At 38.9% G+C, this 23,132-nt stretch overlaps 1 protein-coding gene across 1 annotated transcript; it reads left to right on the forward strand.

Annotated features, from left to right (window-relative positions):
• Positions 1 to 1,735: 1,735 nt before the first annotated feature.
• Positions 1,736 to 11,747, forward strand: LOC133556404 (hyaluronan and proteoglycan link protein 1-like). The gene is made up of 4 exons (XM_061906310.1): positions 1,736 to 1,981; positions 9,354 to 9,695; positions 9,786 to 10,088; positions 10,480 to 11,747. Exons 1-4 carry the CDS (start codon positions 1,891 to 1,893, stop codon positions 10,767 to 10,769), a joined length of 1,026 nt encoding a protein of 341 aa, XP_061762294.1. The 5' UTR covers positions 1,736 to 1,890; the 3' UTR covers positions 10,770 to 11,747.
• Positions 11,748 to 23,132: the final 11,385 nt, after the last annotated feature.

Raw genomic sequence — 23,132 nt, forward strand, 5'->3', positions numbered from 1 at the left:
TTCTAGTCACTGTTGTTGTGTCTTTGGGCAAGACACTCTACCCACCTGCTCCCAGTGCCACCCACACTGGTTTAAATGTAAAAATTAGATATTGGGTTTCACTTTGTAAAGCGCTTTGAGTCACTAGAGAAAAAGCGCTATATAAATATAATTCACTTCACTTCACTTCACATGTCACGTTATCCATGGGAAAATACATTTTTAGACAATATGATTTGCCTGAGCAGCTAGGAGACACCGAAAGTAACAAGCGGTAGAAAATGGATTAGATAGGACAGATTTAAAAATAATAATAATTTAAAAAAATATATTATTGTTTTTTTTTGGGGGGACGTTGTAGTTTGGGGATCCCTGGTTTAAACTGTAAGTATTGTACTTCTTAAACACCAAATGTTTGATTGTAACGTCCATCTTAGTTGTAGTTTTCATTACCAAATTTGGAGGTGGTGTTGTTGTTGTTTAAGTTTATTTCGAAAATGCATACAGTTACAATATGATACAATATACTGTATTTTTTTTTATTTCTCATTACAACATTTCCGAAAAAGGAATAGGAAGAAGTAGAGCTTAATTGTACCTCTTGGTCACTTCCCGTTCTAAATTGGTAACACAATTAAATCAATGAGTAATGAATACAACAGTTATCATAAATTAATAGTTGAGTAAGTTAATGATTTACATACCGAATCATTACTCGCAATGTAAAATCACAAATGCTAATCAAAAGCAGGTCAATGGCAGATTCAGTGTAAAATAGCATTGAGCTTGGGAGTTTGGAAAAGTGGAGCCGCACTCTACTTTTGAGCGCCTTCTTCTTGCTTTGTTGGCATGGAAAAGTGTAACATTACCCAGGAGCAGACCGGCTGAGATCTTTCAGGGTGCTTTTATTCAACAAAGGTATCAAAATAAGGCACCGTATCCGGTTGAACTTATGGACTTTGGTTGGTACCTACACTATAAAAGTACCAAATTCAGTACCCATCCGTAGATATCAGAGCATTCAAATAAGCAAAACTAAAAAGCTTCTTATTTTTTTAAAACTGAGTGTAACTGCACTTTTAACAGCCATTTAAAGGGAAAATTGTTTTCATTAGATGGAGGGAACAAAGTACACATGTGAATTGTTAAGGACTGCTTGCGGATTTTGTGTTTCCATAAAAGCCTAAAGCACACATAACTTGTTTTAAAGATAATTATTAGACAGTAGACTAAAAAAACATGTATAGTATTAAAACACAGATAGACAGTGTTGGCCCTGCAATGAGGTGGCAACTTGTCCAGGGTGTACCACGCCTTCCAACGGATTGTAGCTGACATAGGCACCAGCACCCCTCGCGACTCCAAAGGGAATAAGCGGTAGAAAAATGGATGGTTGGATGGGTATTAAAGCACACATATAGGACTGTCCTACTATTTATAACCCTTTGTCCGATCTTACTTTATACTGATTCATCAGCTTCTAAATGTGGTTTGCAATCAATCACTCAATAAAGGGAGTTGTTTTTATAAATGAATCACTGCAGTTAAGCAACGAATCAAAATAGTCTCAATAAATACATACATTGTCTACGTGCTGGTTGTCAAGAACACAGTCAAGTCCTCCATTCTGCCAAGGTGGAGGAGGGGGCTTCCACATAATGTGCCAAAAGGGAGCCTGTAAAGAGCTGTGCATGATGATGGGCTAATGGTAAGGGGAGTGGTCTGATCCGTACAAGCCTTCAATAAAAGACGCTTGTCAAGACCTCGGAGGGGCCCAAACTTTCCAGTAGCATCAAAGGTGGCTGCTGCACCGAAAAGAAGATTCCAGCCCAAAATTTAATAATAAGCGCCAAGTATTAACATTACATTTTTGATTTCATTTTGAATTACTACTAAAGAAAAAAAGACAACATGACGAGTCTGCTGTACATCACCTTGCTCGCCTTAACCCTGGCAGGCAGTGTGTACACTCAGCTGACGGACATTGATGCACCATATTCAGGTAAGATTACATTCTTATCCGGAAATGACTTGTTCTTGGTAATAAGCCAAGAGGTCACTGGGTTAGAGGGGTCTGGAGTAGTAACATTTGGCTCATTAACCTGCTACATGCAGACCACCACACTGTGCGGTATGAATAATTGCTCTAAATGCTCTTGAAGTGAGGCAGAACCATGAACACGACTGGTTGCACTGCAGAATAGGGTCATGGGGGTGACCTTGTCTGGTGGATGTGGGGCTGCGTGCAATTTTATACTCAAGAGCCCTTTGGTTGTTCTGAATTTTAGCGGGAAGTGTATGATTGAATGGATTACAACTTTCCACATGCGTGATTGCACTGACTGCATTCTCTGTGTGTGTGTGGGTGTGTGTATGAAGTTTTATATACATATATATATATATATATATTTATATATATATTTTTTTTTTCTTTTTGTATTTATATATATATTGAATATGGTGTACATATTAATATATACATATCAACATTTTATATATATTCAATATATAATTATACATATATAATTAAAATTATATATACATATAAATGTGTATATAAATATATGTATGTGTGTATATATAATTATATATAAATGGATGTGTATATATTTATATATGTATGTGTAAATACACACACATATATATATATATATATATATATACATATATATATATATATATATATATATATGTGTGTGTTTATATATATGTATATATATACATATATATACATACATATGTGTGTATGTAAAATGTGTATGTATATATGCATGTTGATATATGTACATACATACAAATGAACACATATACGTACATATGTATCCATATATATACACATACACTTACATACATATATATATATATATATATATATATGTATGTATGTATGTATATATTTACATGAAATATATCTTTATATATGATATATATGTATATAGACATATATACGTATATAATAATATATATATATATACATATATATGTTAATACATGTATATCTTTATATATGATATATATGTATATAGACATATATACATATATATATATATATATATATATATATATATATATATATATATATATATATACATATATATATATATATATATATATATATATATATATATATATATATATATATATATATATATGTATATATATATATATAACACACACATATGTCCACTGCATGCTGACTCAGTGGATATCGCAACTGGTAGATTAAAAACATATTTTTTACAAATGTTAAAACCGTTCCCGCAATGGCCAGTGACTCACAAGTGCATGTGTGATTTGTTTGCACAGCTGAGCACACGTTACAGCCTTTGTTGTTTTTTAATAAGCAATATGAGTCGCATACTAATTAGAAAAAGTACAAACCCTGTTTCCATATGAGTTTGGAAATTGTGTTAGATGTAAATATAAACGGAATACAATGATTTGCAAATCCTTTTTAACCCATATTCAGTTGAATATGCTACAAACACAACATATTTTAAGTTAAAACTGCAACACTTGACAAAGAAGTTGGGAAAGGCGGCAATATATACTGATAAAGTTGAGGAATGTCATCAAACATCCCACAGGTGTGCAGGCTAATTGGGAACAGGTGGGTGCCATGATTGGGTATAAAAGCAGCTTCCATGAAATGCTAAGTATTTCACAAACAAGAATGGGGCGAGGGTCACCAATTTGTAAGCAACTTGTCGAACAGTTTTAGAACAACATTTCTCAACGAGCTATTGCAAGGAATTTAGGGAATTTACGGTCCGTAAAATCATCAAAAGGTTCAGAGAATCTGGAGAAAACCCTGCACGTAAGCGATGATACTACGGACCTTTGATCCCTCAGGTGTGTAAAGGATATCACCACATGGGCTCAGGAACACTTCATAAAACCACTGTCAATAACTACAGTTGGTCGCTACATCTGTAAGTGCAAGTTAAAAATTTACTATGCAAAGCAAAAGCCATTTATCAACAACACAAAGGAACGCCGCCGGCTTCGCTGGGCACGAGCTCATCTAAGATGGACTGATGCAAAGTGGAAAAGTGTTCTGTGGTCTGACGAGTCCACATTTCCAATTATATTTGGAAACTGTGGTCGTGGTGTCCTCCAGAACAAAGAGGAAAATAACCATCCGGATTGTTATAAGCGCAAAGTTCAAAAGCCAGTATCTGTGATGGTATGGGGGTATATTAGTGCCCAAGGCATGGGTAACTTACACATCTGCTAAGGTACCATTAATGCTGAATGGTCCAAACAGGTTTTGGAGCAACATATGTTGTAATCCAAGCAACGTTGTCATGGTCGCCCCTGCTTATTTCAGCAAAACAATGCCAAGCCACGTGTTACAACAGCATGGCTTCGTAGTAAAAGAGTGCGGATACTTTCCTGGCCCGCCTGCAGTCCAGACCTGTCTCCCATCGAAAATGTGTGGCACATTATGAAGCGTAAAATACGAAAACAAGACCCCGGACTGTTGACCAACTTAAGCTGTACATCAAGCAAGAATGGTAAAGAATTCCACTTTCAAAGCTTCAACCAATAGTTTCGTCAGTTCCCAACGTTTGTTGAGTGTTGTTCAAAGAAAAGGTGATGTAACACAGTGGTGAACATGCCATTTCCCAACTACTTTGGCACGTGTTGCAGCCATGTAATTCTAAGTTAATTATTATTTGCAAAAAAAAAAAAAGAGTTAATGACTTTGAACATCAAATATATTGTATTTGTAGTGCATTCAACTGAATATAAGTTGAAAAGGATTTGCAAATCATTGTCTTCTGTTTATATTTACATCCATCACAATTTCCCAACTCATGGAAATGGGGTTTGTACATAGCAGTCATCTGGTTTACTGTTTGATATGCTGCTTTACATTCTATTTCCACTTGCGATTTGTTCTACATTGTCAAAATATGACCGCTTTTGCAAATGCTCTGTTTGATTTTCCTGAACAAGTCTTAATTGGCACTTTTTGCTCAGCAGAGTTTAGACACACAGCATTTAGGAAGTAAGACCAACTCACATTACAGCATGATAAGGGGCGGTATAGCTCGGTTGGTAGAGCAGCCGTGCCAGCAACTTGAGGGTTGCAGGTTCGATTCCCGCTTCCGCCATCCTAGTCACTGCCGTTGTGTCCTTGGGCAAGACACTTTACCCACCTGCTCCCAGTGCCACCCACACTGGTTTAAATGTAACTTAGATATTGGGTTTCACTATGTAAAGCGCTTTGAGTCACTAGAGAAAAAGCGCTATATAAATATAATTCACATAAGGATTATGAGGTCAGTTATAATTAAGCGAAACAGTAAAGTCATTTTAGAATGACCTCTGCAAATGAGTTTTTCCTGCCATTTGGTGTCAACTTTTAAAAAAAGTGTGTGTGGTATAAAATAAGTAAAACATCAGTGCGGTATTTATTTTCCTATTTTTGTTAAAATCCTGTAATGTTACTAGGAAAACTTAATAACAAATTCATGAAATGACAATTTTGACAACCGTACAAATAACTCACATTTCTGTTATAAATAAAAGTAATAATAACATGGTGACAGGCCACCATATCTCCAATGTGGAGTTGCCACATCCATGTAGTAGGCCAGTGTTTTTCAACCACAGTGCCACGGCACACTAGTGTACCGTGATATACTATCTGGTGTGCCGTGGGAGATGATGTCATTTCACCTAATGGGGTTAAAAATCTTTTTTTTTTTGCAAACCAGTAATTATAATTAGCCAATAATGTGCCGTTGTTGAGTGTCTGTGTCGTCTAGTAACCGTGCAATACTCTTCCACATCAGTTGGTGGCAGCAAGTAGCTAATTGCTTTGTGGATGTCGGGAACATGGTTTGTAGTGATCACAATATACAGACGACTGTGGCAGGCAGCGTGCAGGTTAAAAGGTATCTAATGCTTAAACCAAAAATATACTAAAGGCGAGGGCCGCTAAGAAAAGGCATTGAAGGTTAGGGATGGCTATGCAAAACGAAACTAAAAACTGAACTGGCTGCAAAGTAAACAAAAACAGAATGCTGGATGACAGCAAAGACTTACAGCGTGTGTAGCAGCAGACAGTGTCCACAAAGTACATTTGTACATGACATGGCAATCAACAACAAAATAGGAGCGCACGACAAGAACAAATACACTACACACAGGTAAAACACCAACAAACTCAAAATAAGTCACGGCAAATGTGACAAGTCGTGACAGTACACCTACTTTGAGACGAGCTATAGTGATGCATGCTTGGTTATGGTTTGAATGTATATCCGACAATTGCGAGAATAACTTTTTATTGTCAATATCGGCTGCTGAGTTTCATTTTTTATGTTTTCCGCTAGTGGAGTGCTTCGGGATTTTTTCAATGAAAAAAAATGCGCCTTGAATCAAAAAAGGTTGAAACACACTGCAGTAGGGTATAGCCTCAGTAAAACCATGTGAACCGTATTGTCTGTGTGTTCACAGGGTGCCGTCTGCCCTTACACTTACTGATTCACTATGGCGCTCTGAGCTTTTTGGCAATTTGCCACAGTAACGGGCCTTCTGACAGGAACCGAGTTGAGATTAATAACCCACAGTCCAACGTCTGGCGCCTTAAGCTGAACGTCGGCCGACTGTGTTTCTCTGCAAGGTACATAAATAGTCTGTTACGTGTGATTCTAGTTGTAGGTGTTTCCCTATGGGATGCCAGGATTTTTGGAAGCAAAAAGGCTTGCCTGGAAATTGCCTGAATCCAAAGCCTGAGTTGGAGTTCATGTTACAAGATCAGATGTTGAGGACTTATATCCTTATTAAATATGAGTTGTATTGAACATGACAGGCTGGCCTGCTGGGAATGACTTCTTTGCATCCATGCAACAGTGTTGTGCCCACCTTCTATGTTTGTGCTCATTATTCAGCAACAACAAGGGCGAGTACATTGGAATTAGAGAGTAGGTGTTGGCGCGCGGTGTTTGCACCAGCTGTGCTTGTTAATTATTCCACCATAACGACACAAACATGCCAGCAGCCAAGGAAGAGAAGATGTTAAAGCTTCTTCCTAGAAACTGGGTGTGTTTCTTTAGGTTACCAACAGTGTTTCCCATGTGTTTTTCTTCTTTTTGTTTTAATATTTTGCTACACAGAATGATAACTTCTCATCTTCCAATTGATAAATGTGCAGCCAACTTTTGCCAATCAAGTTTCATACAACTTGATTCTTGAGGCTTCTGTAGCGAATTAACGCACAATGCGTGCATCAGACTGGCCTCTGCAGTACAAATTTGTTTAGTTGGGTGACTATGTGTCTGTTAGTCGAAATACCTTACTTGGCAAAAAAAAAAATGACAATAAATAAAATGTCATTCGTTAAAGGTTTGAAAAATATCATATTGCTAATTTTGTTAGCCTGTCAATGGGGGCTTCCATTCTATGTAAGCATTAAGCTAGCGGAAATAGAGCAAACCTTTACCCTCTGTGGTTGCGTTGAAATGTTTCCCAGTTTATGCCAGGCTTACTTCATGTATTGCACTGCATGTACACTTTAAAAGAGTGTTTACCTATCTGTCAAACTAAATTCCAGCATTCAGGAAGGGCAAAATAATATAAAGGATGTAATTAAACCAAGAGTGAACAAAGTGCAGCCTGTGTTACATTGCAGTAGTAAAATTGGAAAAAATTGAAAAAATAGAGTAAAATGACATATTGTAAGAAGAAATAAATATGTTGACACTAGAGAAAAAAAAGAGCTCATTGATTACAATGTCAGACTACAATGGCGGACTTGCGCAAAGCTCTTTAGGTAAATTTCTACCATATATGGAGATATCCACTGACTTCACAACTGGCAAAAACCTCCCAAATTGGGGAAAATTCCAAAAGGCTTAATTGGACGAAATATGAAGGAAGGCAAGTAACGTTTTATGAATATCTCTGCAATGCCTCCATTGTTTGATTAAACATTTTGGGGACTTAAGGAGATCCCAAATACACAAAACCGGTACCAATAGGTAAGACGAAGTTGATTTTGCATACTAAGTCTCCTTTAATCAAGACAAAACACTTTATGTCATTTCACTTGTTATCAGTAGAAAATAGAGGGGCACACGTTTCTTACTTCTATTTATGAGTTACATGATGAGGGTCTGTCTTGACGTCACTTTCCTCTGTTCCAAGAATTTTCAAGTCCCTCCGGTTTGAAGCACACCTCATTAAATGTATATTTATGAGGCATGGCAAAGGCTTGAGTCATTCCTTGTGACAGTAAAATCTACAGTATACACAGTTTTTAGCACACAAAGGAGTAACTATAACCCTCATATTACAATACTATAATCCTAAATTAACAGTCAATGAACATTTTAGTGTTTTTTTATATGGTGTAATTTGAGCCAAAGGGTAGATGGTCAATGGTGCTTCTGCTATGTTCCTATGTAGTAAAGCTGAATATTAATGATGTTACAGCCTCTGAACAAAGATATGTCTGCTGTTTGGTTTAAATCCTTTGAGTGTAAATGTGCAAAAAGACCAATTATGTGGGGATGGAAAGACAACAGTGGCTACACTCACTGCCAAGGAAGGAAATCTTTTAGATCCAGTGACAGTGAAGTCCAAGCACAGCTCCAGTTTGTGTATTCACAACACAACTTTCCGTCAAAATCACTCGCAGACGGTTTCAGACTGCAGATCCTGACTTCAATTACTAGGCTGATTGTTCAGGGCTGTATCTGCGGTAAAGGGGGTCAAAGGTTGTCTATATCTGTCCATCTGCGCCCTATTATTGCCTAGAGGGAGTCATTACCCCTTGGCTGCTTCAGGCCCACTTATCTAAGAAAAGACTTGTGAGGTCTAGATATGGCGGATACAGAGATTGTGAAAGCCCATGGGACAACATAAATGTCTAGCCATTTTGAGAGTAGGTTGCTAGGAAACATTAATCAGTACGTAGGTGTAATGAATGTCTCGATCTGACTAGATCCAACCGATGCAAGTCTATAAACATGGACTGGTGAAGTATGCTCGAATGAAATGCGAAGTGTTGTCTAAGACAAACTGAACTGTCATCGATTGGATGTCCCGAGTAAACGGATGACAAGCTACACATTCATCAAGTTTTCCATGCAGCCCACCCCATTGGTCAGATATGATAAATCTAAGTCTATGTGGAAGAACTGATGAGGCCTGCTCGGATGCGAGGCAAAAGGTTAAATACAAACTGAACGATACAGTTGCGATCGATGGAAAGCCCATAGAGTAAAATGACCTGGATGAATGAGAACATGTCTTCCACTTAGTTTCAACTGACTCACTGATACGCTTCAGTGGTTACATTTATTATTGGAGTAATGGCAAACAAAATGACACTGAACAATCTTCTTCTTTTTTTCTAGTTAAGGTGACCGCCGACCTTGGGGCCACCGTCACATTGCCATGTCGTCTTCCAGGAAGTGCTCAGAGCTTCTTCGGCGTCGGCATTCGAGTCAAATGGACCAAGGTAGAGGAGGATGAGGCTCTGAATGAAGACGTACTGCTTTCCATGGGCTTCCACAAGATGACCTACGGCAGCTTCGAGGATCGCGTCCACCTGCAGGAGCTGGATAGTGATGATGCTTCCTTGGTGATGACTGACGTCTCGACCGATGACACTGGAAAATATCGCTGTGAGATCATTAACGGGATGATGGACACTGTACAAGAGGTTGAACTGGAGGTGCGAGCTGGCCTCCTTGATGGTAATTACATTGTTGTTATATGATTATCGATTGTTTCCATTGAACAATTTCACAATCTTAACAATTATAACTGAATATCCTCCGTCGTAGGTGTGGTGTTTCCCTACTTTCCACCTCTCGGCCGCTACAGCTTTAACTTCGATGAGGCGATGCAAGCTTGTTTGGATCAGGAAGCAACGATCGCCACCTTTGACCAGTTGTTCGATGAATGGAAAGGCGGACTGGACTGGTGCAATGCTGGCTGGCTGCATGATGGCACCGTGCAGTATCCCATCACAAAGCCAAGAGGGCCCTGCGGCGGCGCCAACAGCATAGCTGGCGTCAGAAACTATGGAAAGCGTGACAAATACCTGAGCCGCTTTGACGTGTTCTGCTACTCTCCCATCTTGAAGGGTGAGTATTCAGTTTGGGGTGGGAGTAAGTTCGTAGTAATAAAATACGAGGAGAAAATGATGGTCAGCACAAGGCTCTGCTGTAGTTGGTTGATACATCTGTCCATGGTCTCCATTCATGTCACCATACACACCTCTGGTGTAGTTATCAGAACTATTAAAGGTTTCAGCAGAATGGTGAGGAGAATGGTCTGAATAAACAAGGATACATCTGGCGAGCAGATCTTGACCACATGTGGACCATAATTCATTGTTGTGTTTGGGCCAATTTGTGACATTTTTGCAGCAGTGTGATTTCCAATTGGACATAAATCTGACACGCATCAACCTTTTATTTATGAGACTGAAACGTGATTCCTGTTCTAATGTTCTGTTTTGTCTGCCGCCTTCAGGACGTTTCTACTGGCTAACGCAGCCTAACAGCCTCACCTTCGACGAGGCAGTGCAGGCTTGCATTGACGACGGCGCAGAGATCGCCAAGGTGGGCCACATGTTCTCTGCGTGGAAGCTCGAAGGCTATGATCGCTGCGACGCCGGCTGGTTGGCCGACGGCAGCGTCCGCTACCCAATCTCCCGACCCCGCAAGAACTGCAGCCCCACGGAGGCTGCAGTGCGCTTTGTTGGTTTCCCAGACAAGCAGCAGAAGCTCTTTGGTGTCTACTGCTACAAAGCTGAACCCTGAGTGGGTGAAGTAAAAGCCATGGCCACCAAAGAGCTGCTAGCACATTCCAAAATAGTAACGAATCTTTGGATCGTGACTAGTACGAACATCATAACATCCAGAAATTGTGGTTACCTATAAGAAGCATTTACTGCACAGCTCACTACCATATGCAATAGTTGCTAAAAAAAAAATGCATGCATGTCAAACATCAATGTTGCAATATGAACTATTTGCCAGAGACAATAACTTGATTGGTTTGTGCGGTCATGTGAAGTTTAGGGTTGATTCCTTTGCAATTCTAGAAAACAATACATTTCATAAACATCACAAATACTTAGCAACAGTTAACATTTTATACTACAGCAAAATTTGCATCTTCAACATTGAATGTATTTTGTATTGCTTAGTTTAGTGGGTCCGTGTACCTCCCGTCCATTCGATTTCCAATTCGCCAAAGCAAATCAAAAAAATAATTTTGGCCCATTTTTTCTATTTTTATTTCCAAAACAAAAGTTGGACAGCTATTTAATGACATTTTTTTTTAAATGACAATAGGGCGCCTGCTGAACAAATGTGCTACTGTTATGCTAAAAACATGCTAGACACGGAAGTTCAATTTGTCATCACACTGATAAACACAGGTTTTTGCATTTTGGAAAAACGTGGTTTGGATTGTTGTGTTTATCTGGAAAAATAAACATAAATGGAAAGAAAACAGCACAAAATCAAATTTTATGGCAATATTTTTATGAAAATCAACACTATTCTGTTTGTTTTCAAATCCCTCATAAATAGTAAAAATCGAAAAACGGCCCTAACTTTGTTTTTTGATTTGGGTTTGAGAATTGGAAATAGAATGAATGGAAGGTACACAGACCTTAGTGGTCCAATGTGTTTTATTTTTTGTTTTTAAATGAATGTGAAAATGAATGAATCAATACAGACTTTGACTTATCTGCAAAAAATGCAATAAAATGAGAAGAAATGGACACTTTACTGATTCATTATCCTGTGAAGTTTATTTTTGCTAGAGTTGAACAGAGTACATGGTTGCTCTGATTAAATTATTACAGTACAAAAGGGTTCCAGATGTTCACGCTCGCAAGAGTGAACAGTAACCAATTAAGATTTGCAGTCCTTCAGTGTTACATGTACTCTCCAAGGACCTCCACAAGGATGTAAATGATGTAGAAATAAAAGTGAAGGAACATCTGTAACAAAAAACTACCTTTGACATTTTGAGAAACATGTGGAAAAACAAAATTAAAATAAATCATGTTTACAATATCAAACTGTACTGAACTTGTGTATTCCTGTTTTATCGCTTATAATAATCCTGTTCAGTACAACAAGAGTGGAGCCAATCCCATCCGACTTTTAAGGCTGCAACTAACAATTATTTTGATAGTTGATTATTCAACGATTATCTTTACGATTAGTCGGATTATAAAGCATAAACATATTTAAGGGCTCTAATTTCTTCGACATCTAAATGCAGCTTAAGTTATTTTAGGAATGTTCTTACTAACAACAAAGATGACTAATTCATTAATAAATATTAAATTGTATTCTATTTGTGCTGCTCACTCAGTTGTCACAACTCTAACCACAAGGCCACTGAACAGGCTTCAAAACGATTCCGATTTTCCCATCCAAACAAGTATAAACTAACTGCTAACTGACAAAGGGCTGTCGGTCAATCACGGGGACCACGACCAAAAAATGGCAGACCAGCTATGGTGGTTGCTCCTCCTCGTTGGAATGCACAGGTGAATAAACAGGTGCACTGTTTGGAAGAACTCTAGTGATTCGCTGACAGAAACCTGGCTGAGCACCATTAAACATTCATAAACTGGTGTAAGCGGCACTGGAAGCAAGGTGAAGTGAAATGTTTTGCCCAAGGACACACTAGCAGTGACTAGGTTGGCAGAAGCTGGATTCGTACCAGGAACCCTCAAGTTTCTGGATGACCGCTGTACCATCTGATCCACGCCACTCCCAATATGATGTCTTCTGCCTCTATCTGTCTGTTCACTGCCATGTGTTGGCTCAATGTTAATTTATCTTCAAACACATTTACATTTGTAGAAAAATTGTGGGGTTGATTTACATATTTTTGAAGTTGTTTTAAGAATCTGCCAAAGGTCTCCTACTAGGAATTGTGAACCTCTTGCCTCTAGTTTACAATATCTAAAATAGGCATTTTTAGAATTACTTGTGGTCTTTGCAAATATTTTGTTAGGCGTCTTGTAAAGTAACCCCTATGAATAGTGGTGATCTATTATACACAAAAATATTTTCACACCAATACTACTAATCATTAGGGATATTCCGATCGATTGGCCACCAATCTGATTTGGCCAATTTTCTCGAAAAAGTATGTGATTGCCATCGCTGCTCAATCCCTATCCCTTCTGGCTGGAACTATTTATTTTCAGTTGGTTCAGAAAAGGAAGAATACCTTATTTGAGTTATTTGAACTAAACATTTCGGGTTCACCCTGCAATTAGGTGGCGACTTGTCCAGGGTGTACCCCGCCTTTCGCCCGAATGCAGCTGAGATAGGCTCCAGCACCCCCTGCGACCTTGAACGAGACAAGCGGTAGAAAATGGATGTATGAATGGATTTCGGGTTCATTTTTTTAACCCAACTTTTGCGTTAAATTATTTAACCAAAACGTTGAGTTATGATAATTCAATGTTGGATTGTTCCCAATCAAACTATTGGAGTGAATTATTTAACCCAAAAGTTGAGTTATGCTAACACAATGTTGGTTGATTCATAACCCAACTATTGAGTTGAATGTATTCAACACAAAAGCTGAGTTATGCTCACTACAATGTTGGGTTATTCCAAACCCAACTATTTGGTTGCTGAATTTAGCGCTCCCCGACCCAATAGTTGATTAAAACCTATAAATTTCACTGCCCGTTTGTCCTACTCCTTCCCAACTACTGATCAGAATCATTTTATTCCATTAAAATATACTCAAAAGCAAGATATGACTGATATGACTTTTTTTTTTTACAATAATTGTCGTGTATGGTCATAGTAGTCCCATACAGCATGCTCGTATATTTTCACGTACATAAGACGTGTGATTGTATATAATGTTAATGAGATTAATCTATAATAAAATTCCCTTCAAGAATTTTTTTTTTAATAAAAAAAAGCCTTTTACCCAAAAATGCATTAGTCATTAAAAAAACAACCCAAAAATGGTTCATAGTTTTGAAAATCCAGAATTGAGTTAAAATAATACCCTTATAACCCAAAAAATTGATTGATGTTCATAAAAATAAATCCAAAATATAACCTAACACTCGCAACTCATAAATTGGGTTATCAAAATAACCCAGTATTGTTTAGTGTGTGGTTGACTCGCTAGCGGGCAATTATGTGTCTCCATGCACAGTGTGGAAACAATTCCTTAAGTTTATAATAATCTTCACAATTGCAGAAAATAAACTGCTTTTCTTAGTATCTTGAGCAGGGGTAGGGAACCTATGGCTCTGGAGCCAGATGTGGCTCTTTTGATGACAGCATTTGGCTCTCAGATAAATCTTAGCTGACATTGCTTAACACGATAAGTAATGAATAATTCCGCTGGTAATCACGATGTTAAAAATAATGCTCAAAATATAAAACATTCTAATGTATTTTAATCCATCCATCCATTTTCTACCGCACCTGTTCAAGAAATAACAATGTTATTAAAAATAATTAGACTTATTATATTCTAAAAATGTTGGTTTTACTTAAAAAATGCACGCATTTAGTTGTATTCAGTGTTAAAAAATATGATATGGCTCTTCACGAAAATACATTTTAAAATATTTGGCTTTCATGGCTCTCTCAGCCAAAAAGGTTCCCGACCCCTGGTCTTGAGAGTCACGTTACACACCGAGAACAAGCAGGAGCAGGCATGCAAGCTAAGCAGCTAAGCAGCTAAGATATCTTAAAAGTTGAAACATAATCCATGATCTATTTTAAGAAGCGCCTTACTGCAGTTATTAAGAGGAAATTACCAAGTAGATGAATAAGCGTAGAGAAGATAATGTAACAGCCGGTAACTGTTAATGTGTCAGCTTTGCAGTACTGGGAAGTGCAAGGTACATCCAGTAAGTAGTGCGGATCCCTCCATGAATTGGCATTGTCGACACCAATGGTATTATCAGAATATAGTCGACACGAGAGTGAAGTGAAGTGAATTATATTTATATAGCGCTTTTTCTCTAGTGAGTCAAAGTGCTTTACATAGTGAAACCCAATATCTAAGTTACATTTAAACCAGTGTGGGTGGCACTAGGAGCAGGTGGATGAAGTGTCTTGCCCAAGGACACAACGGCAGAGACTAGGATGGCGGAAGCGGGGATCGAACCTGGAACCCTCAAGTTGCTGGCACGGCCACTCTACCAACCGAGCTATACCGCCCGAGAGTAAATTCAGGGAATACATCAATGGACAAAGGGTGACTATAAAGGCAAAAACATAGGAGTCAAATCAATTAAAGTTTATTCATATAGCTCTTAATCACAAGTGTCTCAAAGGGCTGCACAAGCCACAACGACATCCTCGGGCTCAGATCCCACATCAGGGCAAGAAAAAACTCAACCCATTGGAACACAGTGAGAAGCCTTGAACGGGACCGCAGATACGGGGACAGCGGACACCCAAAGCCACCGCGCCCACCCACCACCCCCATCCTGGGCGAACGGTGCAATGGGCGTCAAGTGGATCTCGTTAAAAGTGTGAGAGTCAGTCCATAGTGGGGCCAGCAGGAGATCATCTTTAGTGAAGACAAGTCTACTCAAGACGTCCCCAACTGATGCACAGATGAGTGGTCCCAACTTTAAACAGCTAGCGCGTCATCTGTGGTCACCTAAAAACCTCTCTACAAAGGAAAGGGGAGCAGAGCAGAAAAGAGATGGCAGATCAACTGGTAAAAAAGGGGTTCCATTTAAAAGCTAGCCTATACAAATGAGTTTTAAGATGGGACTTAAACGCTCAAATGAGTAATAGTATTAGTATTAGTGACTTTATTTTTTTTAGTTTAAATATCATGCTGATAATTTTCAAATGCCAATAGGACTGGTTATAAATAACTAGAAACTTTTACAGTTACTTCATGTGATGGGTAACAGTATTGGTAACGAACAATTTTATTCATGGATGATTGGTATCAGAACCGGCAGCGTAAATCCCTGATTGGAACACCCCTTACTATTTATATCTGATAAATGTGTTTTAATTTGATTTAAACCTGCTCAGTGGCCGAGTGGTTAGACTGTCCACCCTGAGATCAGTAGGTCGTGAGTTTAAACCCTGCCCATTACCCATTACCTCCTACCAAAATGATTCCCGAGCACTGCTCCCCTCACCTCCCAGGGGGTGGAACAAGGGGATGGGTCTAAGGTAGAGGGTAATTTCACCACACATAGTGTGTGTGTGTGACTATCAGTGGTACTTTAACTTTAAATCCCTATAAGCTTTTTTTTTTTCATTTTTTAATTTTATGCATACCACCTGGTAAACATGATCTATTTCCAGGGCTCAATTTATGCATAATCAACTCATCAATTACCTCACTTACACAACACACGGATTAAATTAATGATACATAACCTAGGAAATTAATCTTGTCAAATTGTTAACCCCCTTTTTTCCCGTGTGGAGGAGTCATGGTGTGCAAAGCAAAGCATTCTGGGTACATTAACCTTTATCAGTATTCCCTCAGTACCCAGCTAAGCATGTCACTTTCAGTGCCTACTGCCACTAACGTCACCATTAGTGTGGCATTTCAAATCTAATTGGTCAGTGCAATGTTTTGGCTTTCACTAGAGTTGCCTGCTCTGTCATCACGGGAGAGGTAACGTGTGATTAAAGGCCGCTGCTGAGAGTCTCGGGAGTCAAAGCTGCAATATCACCGAGTGAAATGCAGACGTCTCAAGGGTGACTGGTGGAAAAACATGGAGCTCTGCGTGCAGCTCTGCTTTTTTTTGGTTTGTTTTAAAAAGGAAATACACTCTGTCTGGCGAGTCGTCATTTCATCGACCTGACAGGCGCCTCTGTCTCAGCAGAGTGTTAATCATTGCCGTCTTGCCCTCAACACTTCCAGCTGCGACATAATAGTTCAACTTTGGGCTCAATGTGCCATCGTCCGTAATGTGGTTGAACAGAAAGTACCTTAAAGGCCTACTGAAATTAGATTTTCTTATTTAAACGGGGATAGCAGGTCCATTCGATGTGTCATACTTGATCATTTTGCGATATTGCCATATTTTTGCTGAAAGGATTTAGTAGAGAACATCCACGATAAAGTTCGTAACTTTCGGTGTTAAGAGAAAAGCCCTGCCTCTACCGGAAATCGCAGACAATGACAATGGCTCCTCACATATTCACATTGTTTTTAATGGGAGCCTCCAACTAAAAGTGCTATTCGGACCGGGAAAACGACAATTTCCCCATTATTTGAGCGACGATGAAATATTCATGTTTGAGGATAATAATAGCGACGGACTAAAAAAAGAAAATGATAAAAAAAAAAATAAGTAAAAAAAAACGCGATTGCATTGGGACGGATTCCGATGTTTTTAGACACATTTACTAGGTTAATTCTGGGAAATCCCTTATCTTTCTATTGTGTTGCTAGTGTTTTAGTGGGTTTAATATTACCTGGTACTCGGAAGGGTGTCTCCACGGGTGTCTTGACGCGCAGTGTCTCAGGCGAGTCGACGGCAGCTATGGACGGCACAAGCTCCACTTTTCTCCGGTAAGAACAGACTTTTTAACCACAATTTTCTCACCAAAACCTACTGGTTGACATTTGGTCGGCATCCATGTTGGCTTGACCGCGCTGTGATCCATAATAAAGTTTCACCTCCAGGAATTTTAAACAAGGAATCACTGTGTGTTTGTGTGGCTAAAGGCTAAAGCTTCCCAACTCCATTTTTCTACTGTGACTTCTCCAATATTAATTGAACAAATTGCAAAAGATTCAGCAACACAGATCTCCAAAATACTGTGTCATTATGCCGTTAAAGCAGACGACTTTGAGCTGTGTGTGTGTGCAGCGCTCATATTTCATAACAGCCCGTGACGTCACGCGTACACGTCATCATTACGCAACGTTTTCAAGAAAAAACTCCTGGGAAATTTAAAATTGCAATTTAGTAAACTAAAAAGGCCATATTGGCATGTGTTGCAATGTTAATATTTCATCATTGATATATAAACTATCAGACTGCGTGGTGGGTAGTAGTGGGTTTCAGTAAGACTTTAGGTCCGATTTCCAATTTCAAGCAACGTTTTCTGAAAAAAGATGCATCCATTTTCAGTGAGTGTATTGCAACATCATTTTCTGGACTAAATAGGCACCAGTATAATAGCCACACCCACTACATTTTAGAGAAAAAAAAATGTTTTCATATATTAGACACACTGGATTATAAACCGCAAATACAATATAATGCCAAAAGTATTTGGCCACCCATCCGAATGATCAGAATCAGGTGTCCTAATTACTTGGCCCGGCCACATGTGTATAAAATCAAGCACTTAGGCATGTGGAGACTGTTTCTACAAACATTTGTGAAAGAATTGGCCGCTCTCAGGATCTCAGTGATTTCCAGCGTGGAACTGTCATAGGATTTATGCAACAAATCCAGTCCAGAAATTTCCTCGCTCTTAAATATTCCAAAGTCAACTGTCTGCTTTATTATAGGAACATGGAAGAGTTTGGGGACAACAGCAATTCAGCCATGAAGTGATACTGTAGGCCAAGTAAACTGACGGAGAGGGGTCGGTGGATGCTGAAGCTCATAGTGCAAAGACTTTCTGCACAGTCAGTTGCTACAGAGCTTGGTTTGGAGGTTGCCAGGAGAATGGTACATTTTGGACTGCATTGTGCCGAGTGTGAAATTTAGTGGAAGAGGAATTATGGTGTGGGGTTGTTTTTCAGGAGTTGGGCTTGGCCCCTTCGTTCCAGTGAAATGAACTTTGAATGCTCCAAGATACCAAAACATTTTGGACAATTCCATGCTTCCAACCTTGTGGAAACAGTTTGGAGCGGTCCACTTCCTCTTCCAACATGACCGTGCACCAGTGCACAGAGCAAGGTCCATAAAGACATGGATGACAGAATTTGGTGCGGATGAACATAACTGGCCTGCACAGAATCCTGACCTGAAACCGATAGAACACCTTTGGGATGAATTAGAATGGAGACTGAGAGCCAGGCTTTCTCTACCAACATCAGTGTGTGACCTCACCAATGCGCTTTTGGAAGAATGGTCGAAAATTCCTATAAACACACTACACATCCTTGTAGACGGCCTTCCCAGAAGGGTTGAAGCTACATTAGCTACAAAAGTGGCCTCGTGATTAGAGTGTCCGCCCTGACATCGGTAGGTTGTGAGTTCAAACCCCGGCCGAGTCATACTAAAGACTATAAAAATGGGACCCATTGCCTCCCTGCTTGACACTCAGCATCAAGGGTTGGAATTAGGGGTTGAATCTCCAAAAACGATTCCCGGGCGCGGCCACCGCTGCTGCTCACTGTTCTCTTCACCTCCCAGGGGGTGATCAAGGGTGATGGGTCAAATGCAGAAAATAATTTCGCCACACCTAGAGTGTGTGACAATCATGGGTACTATAACTTTAACTTTAAATGGTGGACTGACATCATATTGAACCCTATGAGTTAGGAATTGGATTGCACTTCAAGTTCATATGTGAGTCAAGGCAGGTGGCCAAATACGTTTGGCAATATAGTGTATATACGTTGCAAAATGACAAAAAAATATTCTGTAAATGTTTATTTAAATACCTTAATTGTTTCCAAAGGGTGTCTGTAACACGGCAGTAAAACAGTTGATCAAACAAATAAGAACCTAGCTCTCCAATCAGCTTAAACATGTCAGAGTTATTTGGTGTCGAACCTCAAGATGCAGAGATGGAGGCAGGCATGGAGTGAGCAAACATGATTTAATAAAGATACTAAGACAAAATCAAACAAAGGGTTCAAACCAAAAGCGCGCACATGGGCGGATAATAAACAAACGGCCTTTAGCATAGAAGCTAACAAGAAACAAAAAGGAACTTTAGCATGGAAGCTAGAGGATAACAAACAGAAATACTGGAAATAGCTAATGGCTAACAAAAACAGCTTACCGCTACGACGACCAGGACAAGATGTAGCACGACAGGTAATAGCTGAAATTGTGCCAGACACGACAGGTAGCAAAGACACAAGAGTGACATGATGCAATAACAATACAATACAATACAATGATCCAGCCCTGACTGGAGGAACAAAGCAGGTAAAGTAGGAGCTGGCTGATTGACATCAGGTGTGACCAGATGCCAATTAGCCGCAGCTGAGTGAAAACAGGACACAGGGAGACAAACAGGAAGCGGAACCAAAATAAGAGCACTAGACAGGAACTAAGGACAGGAAATACTAAACACACAGAGGAGAACCTAAAACACAAACAAACTGTCAGTAGCAAATCTGACAAAACAGACCCAATAATTCCGCATTGGTGAATTTACTGGGGAATTTGTGGAACTGAAACAATACAAAAAGAATGTCATTGTAAGTTAATAATACTAGCACAAACACTTGTAAATGTGTTAGCATATTATATAATGCTATCGATGTTAGCTTCATTTGTTATGCAAGATTTTATTTAGTTCTATTTATTATTTATTTACTGTATATGTATATATATATTTGTATTTTTATTTTGTTAGATCAATCTTTACATGTCTTATTTGTATTGTATTATCTATCTCTACACACGGCTCTTACTATTTTACAAGTTGTGTTATTGTTATTTTCTGAAGTTCCTCAGATGAGCCATCTGCCTCAGGGGTTATCGGCCGTGCATGTGGGGGTGCTTTTGTGTCAGCGTCCTGGGGGCCATGGTCTGTTGACTTCCTGGTGCAGATGGCTTCTGTGATAGTGTTTACTCACGTCCCCTCTGTACTCAGCCATGCAATCATTGGTCCATATAGTTGCATTAGTGTGTATGTTGTGTGTGTGTGTGTGTGTGTTTGTGTTTGGTATCTGTGTTCGTGCGTACGTATGTGATAATGGGGATATGGGTCACCGGGGTATTGTTTTTAACTTTGAAAAGCACTTTGCGTTGCATTTCTTTTATGTATGAAAAGCGCTTTATAAATAAAGTTTGATTGATTTATTGCTGTTCATTACGATAGCATGTACAAATATACATTAAAAAAAATCCTACAGACATAACATATGGGACGGTTTAGTGAGTATAAACAGTTTTAGATATATTGTAAAACTTACAAACTTTGCCTGTAATTGTGAATGAAGAATCCATACCAGTAAAAACGCTATAAATGGCTAGAAGACTGAACAGCATTCTACTTCTGGTTGAAAGCACTACCACCAGTAAATCGAAGGAAACTCATCCAAAAGATTGCACCATAGCCCAAACAACAAAACACCTTCTCAGTGTATTTGCTTGTTTTATACTATTTTTATTATGGTCGTCAGCAAAGAAAAATCCATAAAATAGCCACACCCCTTTATTAACCGCATGATTCAAAGTGTAGGAAATAAGTAGCAACTTGTCTGAAATGTAGTTTTTGAGAGTAGACCAGTGATTCATAAACTGCTGTATCCATCATGTGGTGCGCCAAAGAATCAGTGAATCAAATATTCAAACAATGTGTTACTGTTCAAACTGTGTGTAATGATGGCTCTAATTTTAATATACTTGTTGAATAAAACCTCTGCTTTGTTTTTAATTAATACTTGGGCCTACTACACTACTGTATTTTAATGTTGGTCATTTGGTGGTGCCAAGTGTTTTCTGAGGTGGTACTTAGTGAAAAAAGTTTTAGAACCACTGCTGTAGACTAGAGAGTTAGCATTACACTCACCGTGGTATTTCACTGCTGAAGTAAACCTAAATCTGACCCAATTCCCATGCGCCCCAACAGGCAGCTCTTTGAGACATACTTCTATTCCTTTTGTCTGACAGGGGTGGGAGTTGGGTGGGGTGAGCCAGCTCATTGCTAACCATAAAAAGCCACAGCATAAATAAATACCCTTAGGGTTAAGTTAGTGTTAAATCCTTTCAATGAAATGGGACCTTGGCAGAAGTGTGGCCCCTGATTTGGCAGGTTTAGACAATTCCAACTCTATATTGCCCTAATCAGACTGTTTACATTTTACTACAGAGACAAATCTTGACTGTGGGAAGAAAACTCAACAAAGTGAGGGATCACAGGTGCTTTAAAAAAAATGCTCTCTATGAAAATGCACACATCAGTGTGATTTTTTTTTCTGCACATAATGTTAATTTTAAAAACATTGCCAGGAAGTGAGTCTGGAAGGGAGTACTACATTAATATTCATCAATATACTACCACTATTCATGCTGCCAGTCAATCACAAAGCTCAAAGGGCCCTATTCTCCCGTTTGCGCATAAGAGTTGTTTTACACGCTTAAAGTTACGCACGTTTCTGTTAGTCTGATTTTCCCATTCAGCCTGCAGACGCGCCCACCCTACTTAAGTCCCTAATGCCATGCCACATTGTTTTGGGGCTGTATGAAAATCATGGAACATGGAGTTTGTCTTAACACCTTTTAATGTCATTGAAATCCACGATAAAGATGACACTGAATTTGAAAATACCGTGTGCATCTAGGCCAGGGGTCGGGGACCTTTTTGGCTGAAAGAGCCATGAAAGCCAAATATTTCAAAATGTATTTCTGTGAGAGCCATATAATATTTTTTAACGCTGAATACAACTAAATGAGTGCATTTTTAAGTAAGACCAACATTTTTAGAGTATAATGGGTCTCTTATTCTTTTTAATAACATTATTATTCTTAAAGTTAACCAATAATAAATATAATACTTCTTACCATTAATGCGGCATATTGGACAGGTGTGACAGAAAACGAATGGTTGGATTAAAATGCATGAGAATGTTTTATAATTTGAACGTTATTTTTAACAATGTGATTACCAGCGGAATTGTTAATTACTTATCATGTTAAGGAATGTCAGCTAAGATTTATCTGAGAGCCAGATGCAGTCATCAAAAGAGCCACATCTGGCTCTAGAGCCATAGGTTCCCTACCCCTGATCTAGGCCTAGCTAGTTGTTGTATGTGTGTCGTCATGGTGATGTAGTGTGTGTATGCACGCTACAACAGTTTCTTCCTGACTGGATAAGAATAGGGTTGTTCATAGAAAGAACTGTTTCTGTCATTTAAAAGCCTACTGAAATGAGAGATGTTCTTATTTAAACAGGGATAGCAGGTCCATTCTATGTGTCGAACTTGATCATTTCGCGATATTGCACTATTTTTGTTGAAAGGATTTAGTAGAGAACATC

This window comes from Nerophis ophidion, linkage group LG07 (assembly GCF_033978795.1).
Source record: "Nerophis ophidion isolate RoL-2023_Sa linkage group LG07, RoL_Noph_v1.0, whole genome shotgun sequence".
NCBI lineage: Eukaryota > Metazoa > Chordata > Actinopteri > Syngnathiformes > Syngnathidae > Nerophis > Nerophis ophidion.